This window comes from Sorex araneus, chromosome 5 (assembly GCF_027595985.1).
Source record: "Sorex araneus isolate mSorAra2 chromosome 5, mSorAra2.pri, whole genome shotgun sequence".
Classification (NCBI taxonomy): domain Eukaryota; kingdom Metazoa; phylum Chordata; class Mammalia; order Eulipotyphla; family Soricidae; genus Sorex; species Sorex araneus.
The window spans coordinates 80135706-80149099 of record NC_073306.1 but is presented as its reverse complement, the minus strand read 5'-3'; the positions used below and the strand labels follow the sequence as shown (position 1 = coordinate 80149099).

The 13394-nt window shown below is 39.1% G+C and overlaps 1 protein-coding gene across 1 annotated transcript in view; it reads left to right on the top strand.

The window, feature by feature from the left end:
- Positions 1-307: 307 nt before the first annotated feature.
- The window catches only part of HFM1 (helicase for meiosis 1), a 111847-nt gene continuing 98760 nt past the window's right edge, over positions 308-13394 (top strand). The window contains exons 1-3 of the mRNA XM_004619925.2: positions 308-378; positions 6689-6798; positions 11052-11364. Of these exons, the coding sequence (XP_004619982.2) occupies positions 308-378; positions 6689-6798; positions 11052-11364 (494 nt within the window). The remainder of the gene's footprint in view (positions 379-6688; positions 6799-11051; positions 11365-13394) is intronic.

The window sequence follows — 13394 nt, the reverse complement described above, 5'->3', positions numbered from 1 at the left end:
TTGAAAGATAAGTAGGAATTTTCCAGGTGGAGAATAGGAAAGAACACATTCTATGTATTGATTTGGTGTGAAGAGAGGTATACGGTTGTGAATATTCATATGAAGAAGTGAATAATAAGTAGAGAGAATATTTGAATTGTATTTGAATATTGAAGCACTTTGAAGAAAGTTACAGAAGATATGATTATTCTGGGAAATTAATCATTATAGCTTATGAAACTAGAAATGTTTTTCTGCATTTTTGTAAATAAAATATAAATTATGTTTTTCTATATTTTGTAGATTTGACAAAATCCAGTTTTTAACAATGCTGAGGTCAGATATCAACCTGTTTTCTTTGGATAACTTGTCTTCTGAGAAACCAGATGAAACTGAAAAGTAAGTCTGCTGTAAAAAATAATAGCTTGGTGTATTTTGTGTCTTATATTTTTTTGTTTACATTTTCTCTATGGAAAATATACATATAAAAAAGGATCAGCAGAATGGGGTTTCATGTACATTTGGTAATCATGGAATTAAATTGTAAGAAGTGAAGCTTAAATTCTAAATGGTATAATTTAAAAAGTAGATTGGGGCCAAGTGGTAAAACAATGGGCAGGGTGTTTGCCTTGCATGTAGCGAATTCAGGTTGATCACTGAGCCTACCTGGGGTGATTTCTGAGCAAGAGGAAGCCCTGAGTACTGTTTTGGGTGTGGCCCCCCCAAACAAAAACAAACATAAAAAGACCAGATTCTGGTCTATTAGGGTTTCATTTATTTCCATTTCTGGTTTGTTCAAATTTTTATTGTTGTTGTTCAAATGTTTTTGGCTAAGGTTAAAAATTGGAAGTTGAGGCTGGACAACAGTAGGGGTGATTGCATTGCATTGCCCCATCCAGGTTCCATCCCTGGCACCACATATGGTCTTCCTGTCTTTGCAAGGAGGAATAAGCCTTGAGCATCACTGGGTGTGGCCCCAGAACAAAACAAATCAAAACAATGGAAGTAATGGTTGAAGAGTAGCTCAGAATAAGAGGTGATGGTATCTTTTAAAAATCATTTTAAAAATCGTTGGGGAGGCTGGAGTGGGTAGGGCCTTTGCCTTGCATGCAGCCGACCCAGGTTCGAATCTCAGCATCCCATATGGTCCCCTGAACACCACCAGGGGTAATTCCTGAGTGCAGAGATAGGAGTAAACCCTGTGCATCGCCGGGTGTGACCCCCCAAAAAAATATATCTTTGGGGGACTGAAGAAAGTACAGTAGCTAGGGAGCTTGCCCTGCATGTGGCTGACCTGGGTTTGATATCCAGTATTCCATATGGTTCCCTGAGCACCCCAGGAGTAATTCCTGAGTGTAGAGCCAGGAATAACCATTGAGTATTGCTGAGTGTGGCCCCCAAACAAAAACAAAACAGAATAACTGAGTATGGCAGGAAAATTCAATGAAGGGAGGAAGAAGGGTAGAAAAAAAGAATGGCATAAAGGTAGTACGAATGTAACATGGAACTGTGGGGAATAGCCCCGAGTTCAATCTTCAAATTACTTGTCCTCATAGTCCTTGTTAGCCCTATAAGGGTGGAGCCGGTTATAGGAAGTGAAAAAGAATGAAAAATTTCACATATGAATTGTTCTCATTTAAAAGTTCTCTGTTTTTGTCTCTATTATTCTATTTTAATGAAGCAATGAGAAAATTATTTAATAAAACATTGAGAGGTTGCTGAAAGGGATATAAAAATGATGAAACAGACAAAAACCCAAATCTCTCTGCAGAAATTAAATAGATATATGAAAAGGTAATAAATAATGTGACCATAGAATTAATACATCATCCATATTGGGACAGTTTTGAGAGTGAAATATTACAGCTAACTGGGACAATAGGCATTAATCAGGACTGGTTTGGGAAAGCTAAAATATATGGTTCCTTTCCTATTAATAAAAATTCAAAGCAAATAATAGGCATATATTCATGCAATGAATTTTCAGTTAAGAGAGACTTATGCCATACTTATCAACTCTAGTTTATGGTAGAAGGAAAGACTTCAGGAGGTTTTGAAGGATTTGATCATTTTAAAAGCAGAGAGGAAGTGATCATTTAAAGCAGATTGTATCAGTGGGGGGAAAAAAAAGCATAAGAAAATTCACGGTATTTTCAGTGAATTGTAGTATATCACTGTATCACTGTCATCCAATTACTCATTAGTTTGCTTGAGCGGGCACCAGTAATATCTCCATTGTGAGGCTTGTTACTGTTTTTGGCATATCCAATACACCACGGTAGCTTGCCAGGCTCTGCTGTGTGGGTGAGATACTCTCGGTAGCTTGCCGGGCTCTCCGAGAGGGATGGAGGAATGGAATCCAGGCCAGCTGCGTGCAAGGCAACATGCTACCCGCTGTGCTATCATTCCAGACAAATAGTATAGAATAATATATAATATAGAAAAATTTCTAGAAATAGAGGATTCATTCAGGATAAGCTAGGTATAGTAGTAGATCTTTAACAGGACTTATATGAATTAAAAACCATGAAATTGAACAAATATATATTTAACATATATATTTATGTTATATAAACCTAACATAACTCCGGGGCCCCTCGGAGGGGATGGGCTCCAGCTTCCCCCCCCCACACCGAGCAGAGCTCCCAGCGGCCGAGGACCACCAGAACCTAGCTACAGCCATGCTGGATGCCCCTCTCCACACATTCGGACAGGCCTCATGCATGAAGGTACCGGCAGAGGAACCCAGGTGTGTGTAATCCCATCAACGGCCAACATCCAGAGAGAGACTTAAAAGCAAGCTCTCAGAAGTGCGTGGCCGCAAGCGGCTGCACAATATCTTTAGCCTGCTTCTCCCTTTGGGAGAAACTGGCAGTCTTCTGAGAGTTTCCTGCCCACATGGGACAGCCTTGCAAGCTTCCCATGGTGTATTTATATGCAAAATCCAGTAACAAGCTGGATCTCATTCCCGTGACCCTGAAGAGCCCCCAGTGCAACATTATTGGGAGGGCCGAGTCGAGATGGACTTCTAAGATCTCAGGGAAAGGACGAAATGAGATGTTACTGGGCCCGCCCGAGAAATTGGTGTTTAATAGGCTATCGTGATCGTGATATATTTAACATAATATGTTAAATAAAGTCCGGTTTCAAGTATTATCAATGTAAATGGAAATAAAAATAAAGCCTTTGCCTTTTACAATGTAGAGGGCATATTGTTTGGCTCTTCCTTCCAGGCAATTGAAGTAAAGGACACTGACTCCTCCCCCCCTTTACTTACTCTTGGGTAAGGTAAAGTTGTCCCTGGGATATATCCTGGCCAATAAGTTCCCAGATACGAAAGATAGCTATTTCTTGGAGATGTTTTTAGTTTTATGCATGGAACAACATACCAATTGTACCTGTTCTTTCTGAAGGCCATATTGCATACAATTGTTTGTCTTTACCCTCTGTGATCTATGTCATATAAATGTCTCTTTTCAGTGAGACTTTGGTTCTTCTTGACCTGCCATTAGTTGCATCTGTAAGTAAACAATAAATCTACGTCTCTAACCTCTGGTGGTCCTCTGAGTGCTTTCTTTGGAATAGATTGTCATGAACAGTGACCTGGATATGCCACACAAGTTCCTAACTTACTCCCTACCTCCCTTCCACATGGATATACATGATTGGGATTTTAAAAAATAGGTTTAAATAGGAATCTTAATGAACCTGGGGAGATTTTATGAAGGTAGGATTTGAGGTGGATTTTGAATGAACTATCTAATGTGCCTGGCATATAAGACTAGAATGTTGAATGGATTAAAGGATGAGTAAAAGAGAACTTCTACAAGTACATATGGTGTTAGGGTGGATACAGGGGCTAAAATCTAAAGGAAATACTTTTGGGCTGAGATAAAGAGGGATTAAATGTATTACAAATAATTCACTTTGGGAGCTGGATTGATAGCATAGTGGGTAGGGTGTTTGCCTTGCACGCCACCGACCTGGGTTCGATTTTCGGTATCCCATATGGTCCCCTGAGTACAGCCAGGAGTAATTCCTTAGTACATGACCCAAGAGTAACCCCTGTGCATCACTGGGTGTGACCCAAAAAGAAAAAAAAAAGCCAAATAATTCACTTTGGCCTGGGCTATAAGAAGGTATATGCAAAAGAGTTAAAACTTTTAAAATGTTCTCAGTCTACCTGGATATTATTTAGAAGTCACTGAAAGACTGTTGAACTGAGTAATAGAATTAAAAGAATTCCAGGGGATCAGGGTCATAGTACAGTGGGTAGGAAGCTTACCTTGCATGTGGCCGACCTAGATTTGACTCCTGCTCAACCCCATACGGTCGACTGAGCTCTGCCAAAGTGATGCCTGAGCACACAGCTAGGAGTAAGCCCTGAGCACTGATGAGTGTGTCCTCAAAATAGGCAGAATGACTAAGAAGGAAAAAAAATCAAGTGTTTGGTCGAGGGTGAGGGGAGACAGGAAGCATTGTGGGGCAGGAGCCAAGGGGATTCAGGTATGTTGGTGGTATAAAGGAAGGGTATAGCTAAATATCCAAACCACAGAATCAACAACACGGAAATCATGAGACCCAAACTTTAACAACCAAACTTAAAAAGGTGCCTGTCAGGTTGCAGGTTGAAGGGGTAGAAGGGGTGAGGGGTGGGAGAGTAAGGAACCTGGGAACACTGGTGAGAGAAGTTAATGCTGGTGGTGGGATCCATGCCGGAACACCATATGTCTAAAACTCAACTACGAATAACTTTGTAAATCATGGTGTTTTAATAAACTAAAATTTAATGGTAAGGTAATATTCTGGAGCCCGCTTGGCAGAACCTGGCAAACTACCCGTGGCATATTCTATATGCCAAAAACAGTAACAACAAGTCTCACAGGGAAGACATTACTAGTGCCCACTTGACCAAATTGATGAGCAATGGGATGACAGTGCTACAGTGCTAATATTCTGGAGATTGTAAAATGTGTTTAGGCTTTATTGTTCTCAAACATTATTATTGTTATTATTGTTATCAGACATAAGTTGATTAGAGCCTTGATTGGGAGATATAATAGAAATGAGTGGAGATATAAAAGAAATTGTAAATTTAAAAGTATTATAGGGGTTGGAGAAATAACCCAGTGGATTGGGCTTTTGCTTTGTACCTGCCAACCTGGGTTTGATCAGTCATATCAGTCATATGGTCAGTCGAGCCCTTCCAGGAATGATCTCTGAACATGGAGCCAGTTGTAATCCCTGAGAACCTCTGGGTTTACTCCAACCACCCCCAGGACCAGCAAACTCCAGAACACCAAACAAACACAAACAAAGTATTGTGTATTATGGGGAAGATTCAGTAACAGGTGATGTGTGCCTGGATATAGTGGATAAAAAGATTATAATGTGGTTTAGATTTCAGGAGACTGGGAAAGTGAGGCATCTCTGGGTTGCGTCTGAGTTCAGGGGGAGGGGTAATCATAAATAAAATTTCATTTTATGGATAGACTGAATAGTAAAACTAAATATTTTCATTTTGTATCTTAATGCTTTCTTGGGTTTCTGGAGTAGTCCCTCTGCAAAAAATAGAGAATATAGTAGGACTAAACTGATACCTGAAAAGAACTGCTTGCCTTGGATGGAGTCTGAAACAGAATGTAGGAAACTCCTGCCATTAGCTAATAAAAGTAGCTGATTGTGTATAGACTATTTATGCAAATAATATGGACTATAGTGAACCATAACTGGTATGGGGATATGAAATGTAGGTATGTGCTGACATGGAATGTGTGTAGTATTAGCTTCCCCACCTTCAACCCTAAGTCCCAGGCCTTGAGGTTCTAATGATCTTCCCTTATTGGCAACATTCAGGTGTGGATACAGGTCTTTGTTGGGGGAAATAAGTTACATCCACTGGGTGGGGACATTTGGAAATTCATTCATGGACTTTCCTGGTTATTCCCTATAGCCATGATTAGGATTATATGCTGAATCTCATGAATTATCGTAAGGAATCATACATTGATCCTGGGAACCCTCAGAAATAATCTTAAATTTCAGTTGCTTTATGTTTAATGTGAGTTTGTTAGACATTTTATGATTATGTATTATAATTTAGAAATATAGCAGTCTTAGTTATGTGTTAGATCTATGAGAGGTGAAAAATTAAGCAATACATATTTATAGGATTACAGCTGAAAGAGTAAATCAGGATAGCAAAATTCTCACCAGCTACAGTAGATTTACAAAGTGATCATTAGTTTTAATTGGTTTCTTAGATTTTCTGTAATTTTTATGTGGCTCTGGAAGACGAATATCTGTGTAAGGACATTATTTGTAATAAAATAGGGTACTATAGAATACCTATAAGGTGTCAATAACAGTTTGAGGTTTGCTATTGATTATATGTTTATAGATTATATGTACTTGTAATAGTTAAAGGTGCTAAAGTTTGAGAATATATACTATTTTTACATTAGAACAGTTTAAAATTATTGCAATAAGCATTTTAAGAGTTACTATCTTTATTTAGATTATGTATAAATCTCATAGATTTACATCATTAATTCTATGACAACTGAAAAGTTTTATGGCCTAAATCAAAAGTGGTGACAGAAAGTTCATAGAGTATAAAGATATGTAATTGAGTAATATTTAATTAACAAATATGTATTTTTAATGTTACAGCATTATTAAGATTCATTCATTTTTTTGTATTACATAGCTATCCAGACAATGAAAAATTTGATTGGTTTCTCCCACCTGCCCCATCGATTTCAGAAATTCCAGATACTCAGGCATTAGAGGAAGAACTAGAAACTCATGAAGCATTAGGTAAATTATCACATTATTTGTGAAGTTGAACCCATGTAATTCATGTCAGTCACTGTCAGTCACTGTCATCCCGTTGCTCATCGATTTGTTCAAGCGGGCACTAGTAACATCTCTCATTGAGAGACTTATTGTTACTGTTTTTGGCATATCCAATACGCACGGGTAGCTTGCCAGGCTCTGCTGTGTGGGCTCGATACTCTCGGTAGCTTGCCGGGCTCTCCGAGAGGGGCAGAGGAATCGAACTCGGGTCGGCCGCATGAAAGGTGAACGCCCAACCGCTGTGCTATTGCTCCAGCCCGTAATTCATGTAAATATAAGAAATCTAGTAACACATTAAAATATAAATTAATTTAATGGAATAAAATGAAACTAATTCAAAGTAGTGCTTTTCAGATAGTAAAATTTAAATAGTTTTCCTCTTCATATTACATAGGCATATATACACACAGTAGCATATGTGTTTTTATTGTTCTGTGAATCTTGTACTTTTATCATTAAAGCTATAATATAGTTGTTATAGACCTTTAATAGTCCAACACTATTTCTACCACCAGTGTGACCTTCCCTCCACCATTGTCCCAATTTTTCCAACTATCCCCAAAGTCTGCCCTCTTATCGGGCACAAAATTTATTTTATATTGCTTGTTACAACTAAAGAAATGATGAAATTATCAAAAACTACCTAAGTAAAAAAAACTGTGAAAAACGTTATATCGCACCATTGGATCATTAAGTCCTTATATTACTAAGCTGTTCTTTGCTACTTGAGCCTTTATTATTAATGTTAATTTTTAGCTTTTTTGTTACTTTCCCATCTAATTTGGTGTACACCTCCTGGGATGTCACTCTTGTAGAATTTGGACTTTTTGCTCCAGAAACCCCAGGATATGAGTTAGAACTGTGAGTTAACATCAGCAGGATGGGGACTTGGCCCACCCTCCTTCCAGGGGTGTCCCAGAATTTTCATTTAGGAGACCAGTATACCCCAATAAATTTTTGTGCATGGCTTGCATCTTTTCTAAGGTTTAATCATGAGTCTGTAAAGCTGGGCCAATGGATGAGCTTACATGGCAGCAGTCATGGGATGTGCACGTGGCTGTTGTTGGTTCCAGAAGTATGTGGGGTGAAGGGAAACTTCTAGCCCTCACTCTGAGAAGAACCCAAAGTTATCAGCCTGAAAACTGTTATACCTGGAACTTTTGGTGGTTTGGCATCTCTGCAGATTTGTCATGAAGCAGTGGAATTGGGTCATTGGCATGGCAACAGCTTCGAAATGTGGGTGCAGCTGCAAGGGCTTTAGTGTGGCAGGGACTCAGCTTGCTCCCTTCCTACTGATGCTGCAGAGTTTTCAGTCGGGAGACCAGTATACCCATGAATTTTTGCATTTGACTTGCATCTCATCCAAGATTTAACCATGAGTCTATGAAGCTGGGCCAGTGGATGAGCTTACATAGAGGTTGTTGTGGGACCATTTCACATTCCCTTTGCTAGTGTATAAGGGATCCATTTCTCTACATCTTGACAAGCACTTATTCTGGACTTCCTTCCTTCCTTCCTTCCTTCCTTCCTTCCTTCCTTCCTTCCTTCCTTCCTTCCTTCCTTCCTTCCTTCCTTCCTTTCTTCCCTCCTTCCTTCCTTCCTTCCTTCCTTCCTTCCTTCCTATTGGATAACTATGAGATAGATCAACACAAAGCTGTTCATGATTGGATTTCAATCATATAATGTTCCAACACCCATCCCTGCACCAATGCACACTTCCCACCTCCAATGTCCCCAGTTTCCCTCCCACCACCTCCTAAGTACCCCCCACCCCATAGCCTGCCTCCCATGGCAGACATTTTTCTTCTTTTTCTCCTATTGTGCATTATAGTTTGCAATAAAGATACTAAATGGTTATCCTGTTTGTTCAGGGAATTCAGTATTTGTATCAAGTAGGTACAGTTGGAGTAGCCTTTTTAACTGGGCAGCAGCTTTGGAGTGTGGACATGACTGCCAGGACTTCTGGAGGATGTGGGGAGAGTAGCCCATCCCAACTCTGAGAAAGCCTGGAGATTTCAGTCACAAAATACGCATACCCAAATTTTTATCAGCTTATATCTCAATGAGGTCCTTCCGGAGATGGTGGAGTCCAGCCCAGGGGCATACCAGTAATTTTGGATTGTGAGAGCAGGCGACTGCCAGGGGCTCTGTTTGTGCAGACACTGAACTAACTCATTCCCCTCTGATGTACCCCAGATTATTTAGCCATGCACAGGTCTGAGATTTATTTATGGGTTTCTGGAGCAAGACCAGTAGAAGAACTTTTCATGGTAGTGCTGGAGTTGGTTCATGGGGATAACTGCCAGGCTTCTGGGAGTATAGGGAAGTGTGGGGAGATAGCCCATCCAAACTCCAAGAAAGTCTGGAGATATTACAAAACCCACATACCCCAATTTTCAGCAGGTTAATTTAGGTAATGTTGGTCTTGAGACAGTAAAATTCTGGCCAGGGACATTGCAGTGATTTTGCACTATGGGAATAAGCAGCTGTCAGGGCCTCTGTTTGGGCTAACTTACTCCCCTCTGATATACCCCAGATTTTTGAGCCATGTGTGGGTCCGAGAAGATTTACGGTATTTTTTTAAATCTCTTTTGATATTTATTCATGAGTCTTTGGAGCAAGGCCGATAAATGAGCTTGTATGGTGGATCTGGAGGTGGTTTGTGGGTGTGGCTCTTGCGTACCTAGGTTTTGATGGTTAAATTTATTTGGAAACTTGGTCCTAAGTAGTTGTACTTCTGCTGGAGGCATAACAGCACCTCGGGGGCATCAGAAAGCTGGAGGACACCATCAGGCTGCTGTAGCTCTTGGCCCTTGGAGCCAGGTTGGCTTGCCAGTAATGCTTTGCCCTCTGGGTCCCAGTGGTGGCGGTAGCAGCAGCCCAGTGGTGACAGTAGCAGCAGCTCTAGCCAGGACCAGAACCTGGGCCAGAGTGGCTACTGTATGCAGCTTGGGTGCACTGGTTCGGCTGCTGCCACCAGTCCAGAAGAACCTGACCAGGGGGCACTCACCCCTATCCTTGGGTCCAGTCTCCACTTGGCTGATACTCAGGGAGATTTTCCTCCATTAATATGCTGTGCCTGTAGCATTGACAATGAGAGCTAATCTGGGGGTGCAGTGGCAGCTGGGATGCCGTCCCAGCGATGGTGGAGGCAAGTTACTGTGGCTGCTACACTTGCTGGTGCTGCAGAAGCCAGGCCCCCTATGATGGGAACCTGGGGAGCCCCCTCAACTCCGGAACCCGTGGTCCCAGCACTACTTACTCATTCACACAGAAATACTGCCATGGCAGTGGACTGCCACCCCTTACTGATTGCTGCAGTTGCTCTGTCAGCTTCTGTGCTCCTGGCTCTGCTGCTGCTATCTTCATGTGTCCCACTCTGGACTGGTGCTCTATGATGGGTGCCAGTTTGATTTCTCTTAAAGCCACTCTTTTTGAGAGAAAAATATTTAAAGGTCGCTTACAGCTTGGGTACACTAGTTCAGCTGCACTGGTGCACTGGTTCATTCATGTAGAAATTTTGTGACCCCGTTGGCTTCTCTTTTCAGAATGCTGACACTCTGCCAGCTCTGGCACCAGCCACTGCACCACCACCATATTCTCCTGTCTCTGTATTTAGACAATCCTTTTATCAGATGTATGGTGCGTGAATATTTTCTACCATTCAATAGGATGTCTTTTTGTTTTAGTGAAATTTTTTTGTACCTTAAAGTATTACTATTTTATTTTATTATTACCCTTTTTGCAGTATTTTTCTTTAGTATTCTAGTATGATGCAATTCCATTTCTTAATTTTTGCTTTTGTTTTCCTAGCCAAGTTGAGTCCAGTTCCTAAAACTATATTTTACTTTAAGTTTAGTTTTATGGTGTGTTTGAAGCCAGGAATTGAATTTAGGACTTGACACATGTAAGACTGCAATGCTCTACCAATGAACTTCATCTTAAATGTCCACCCCAGACATTTAAGTTTTTAATTGATATTGAGTTAACTTTTGTGATTGCTGTGGGATGATGATTCGATTTCTTTCTTTTGCATGTAGCTATCTACTTTCCCCACCACCGTTTGTTGAAGATTCATCTTCTATTTTATGCTCTTTGTAGACTAGTTGTCCATATGTGTTAGAGATTTTGGTCTCTCAATTCTATTCGGAGTGTCTTTATTTTGAAATTTTGTTTTATGGGAGAACATATAATTAACATATTCTATTTTGTAGGTCAGGAAAAATGGCCAAGAATGTTAACATCAAACTTAAGGATAACTGATGAAGACACAAATTTCATTTTGCCAACAATGACATTTCAGTTTCCCTTCCCCTCTTATAATAATAAAAAAAATGATCAGAATTTAGAAGTGGCAGTTAGCAATGACATATCAACTGTTGCTGCCAACCTGACATACAGTTCCTCTCAGAAATACAAAAGCCAGTTTGGCAATAAGATAACACCTGAGAACAATGTACAAGAAGATACCAACTTAATTAAATTTGCAGAAGATAAAGGAGAGAGCCCATCAGTTTTTCAAAAAAGGTAATTAATTAAATGAATAATATTGTGAATAAAGTTGAATATATATATTTTTTAAAGTTTGAAGTAAAGTAGAATGTGAATAAGAAAAAACATCAACAACAAATGGAGAATAGGGAAGATAGTACAGTGGGGTAAGTCACTTACTTGCCTTGCATGTGGCTACCAGGGTTCAATCTCCTACACCACATATGGTCCCCTAATCCCCAATAGGAGTGAGGCAGGATTAAGCTCTGAGCACCACCAAGTGTGGCCCCTAAATGGAAAAACAAACAACAAAAGGAAGTGCCTGTATACCAGATGTTCTGATAATGGATTCTAGTCACATGTTATTTGTTTTCAGAGAATTAATGTTTTAATGGGTAAAAGATAGTAAGAAATAATTATCAAAATATATTAGAGCATGAGAGTATTCTAATGAAATACGTCTGGTTAGAGCAGAGATTCTCAAACTCTCTATGGTCAGAACCCATTTTTACACTTAAAAATGATTGAAGATTACCAAAGAGCTGTTGTTTAAGAGAGTAATAAGAGTGACTGAAAATATAAACTATAAGTACATGGAATGAAAAAAAAAACATGGAATGTTAGTCTAGTCCTATGTAAGACAAAGTTGCATGAGAAAAAAGAAGGGTAAAACTTTGGGAGAAAATATAGTAACAATTTTTTTAATCTAATTGGTACTTTGAACAAACAGGATAAGAGGTTATGGTCAGAGAATGAAATATATGTTTTTAGAAGAAGACCAATAATATATAATAACAGAATATAAGGTAAGAAAAATGATTGAAGTAGTGGGAAGGATAAAACTACTGGAGATGAATACCTAAGAAACTTGGGAGTGTGGAGTTTTGAATGGGTTGTCTATATGGTTTTGAACTAATCTAAATCAGTAGTTTTCAACCATTGGTCTAAACTGTTGGTGATTAACAGAATCTTCCTGATGGTTTTTGGTAGAAATTATTGCTACCCAACACTTGGTACACTTGGATTATGTAGTGGAGTGGGGCAGTACTGTGTTGACTCAGACAACCAGTGTAAATGGCAGCTTGTATACAAATCCTGTTTTGCTATATTCTACCAGTCTTCAGGTATAGAAATTTTTAAAAAAAAAACTAAATGAATTTGGGATTGAGAGGAAAAGATTCTAAAGTGACTGCAGTTTTATAGATAGCATATGCAATGAGGAGAGTTACAAAGTGCTTTTATGAGATAGTTGAATAATAATAGTGTAGATTTGGGGTTGAGAAGACACAGGTTTCCAGTCTTCAGGTACATTGGATATAGAGAATTAACAGTTTTCATTTAATAGGTTTTTAAGGAACAAGTATTTTTCAGGAAAAAAATAGCACTTTTGTTAAGACTAGGGAGTAAATATAACAATGGAGAAGTTGAGGACATATGGGAATCTGTGGAAGATCATAGAATCTGGGAAGAATCTGATAGCCACATAACTAAAACAACATGTATTTTGTATTTTCTAAATTTGAAAAACTTATTTCAAAGTTTAATGATAGCATTGCTTATCTAGAAAGTTTAAGAGCTTAGGAATAAGCCCAAATTTGTCTGATCCCAAAGTCTATGCTTTTAATTAGTATCACAGCATAACTTTTATTTTTTTTATAATGTAGGAGCACTGCTATTTATTCAGCCATTAAGCTGACTGAATTCAGCATGAACTCCACATTACTTTTTAAAAAAAAATTTTTAATTTTATAAGTCAGTCCACAATGTTTGATTACATTCAATATTCAAACACCAATTCCACCACCATAACACCTTCCCACCACCAAATTCGGGATGTTTCCATCCCAAACCCCAATCCCTGTCCCAAAACACAACTGAAATAATATTTCACAATTGTCTGTTATGAAGAACTGCTGAACATGCTTACAAAAAAGTGTTCATATAGGAAACAGTGTGAAGATTGATTTATTTTGGCAGGAGCCATCAAGACATTCAATAGGATATCACTAACGTAACTAAAGTTTGGGTGATGTGAGCTTTGGCATATATATCTGAAAATATGCATA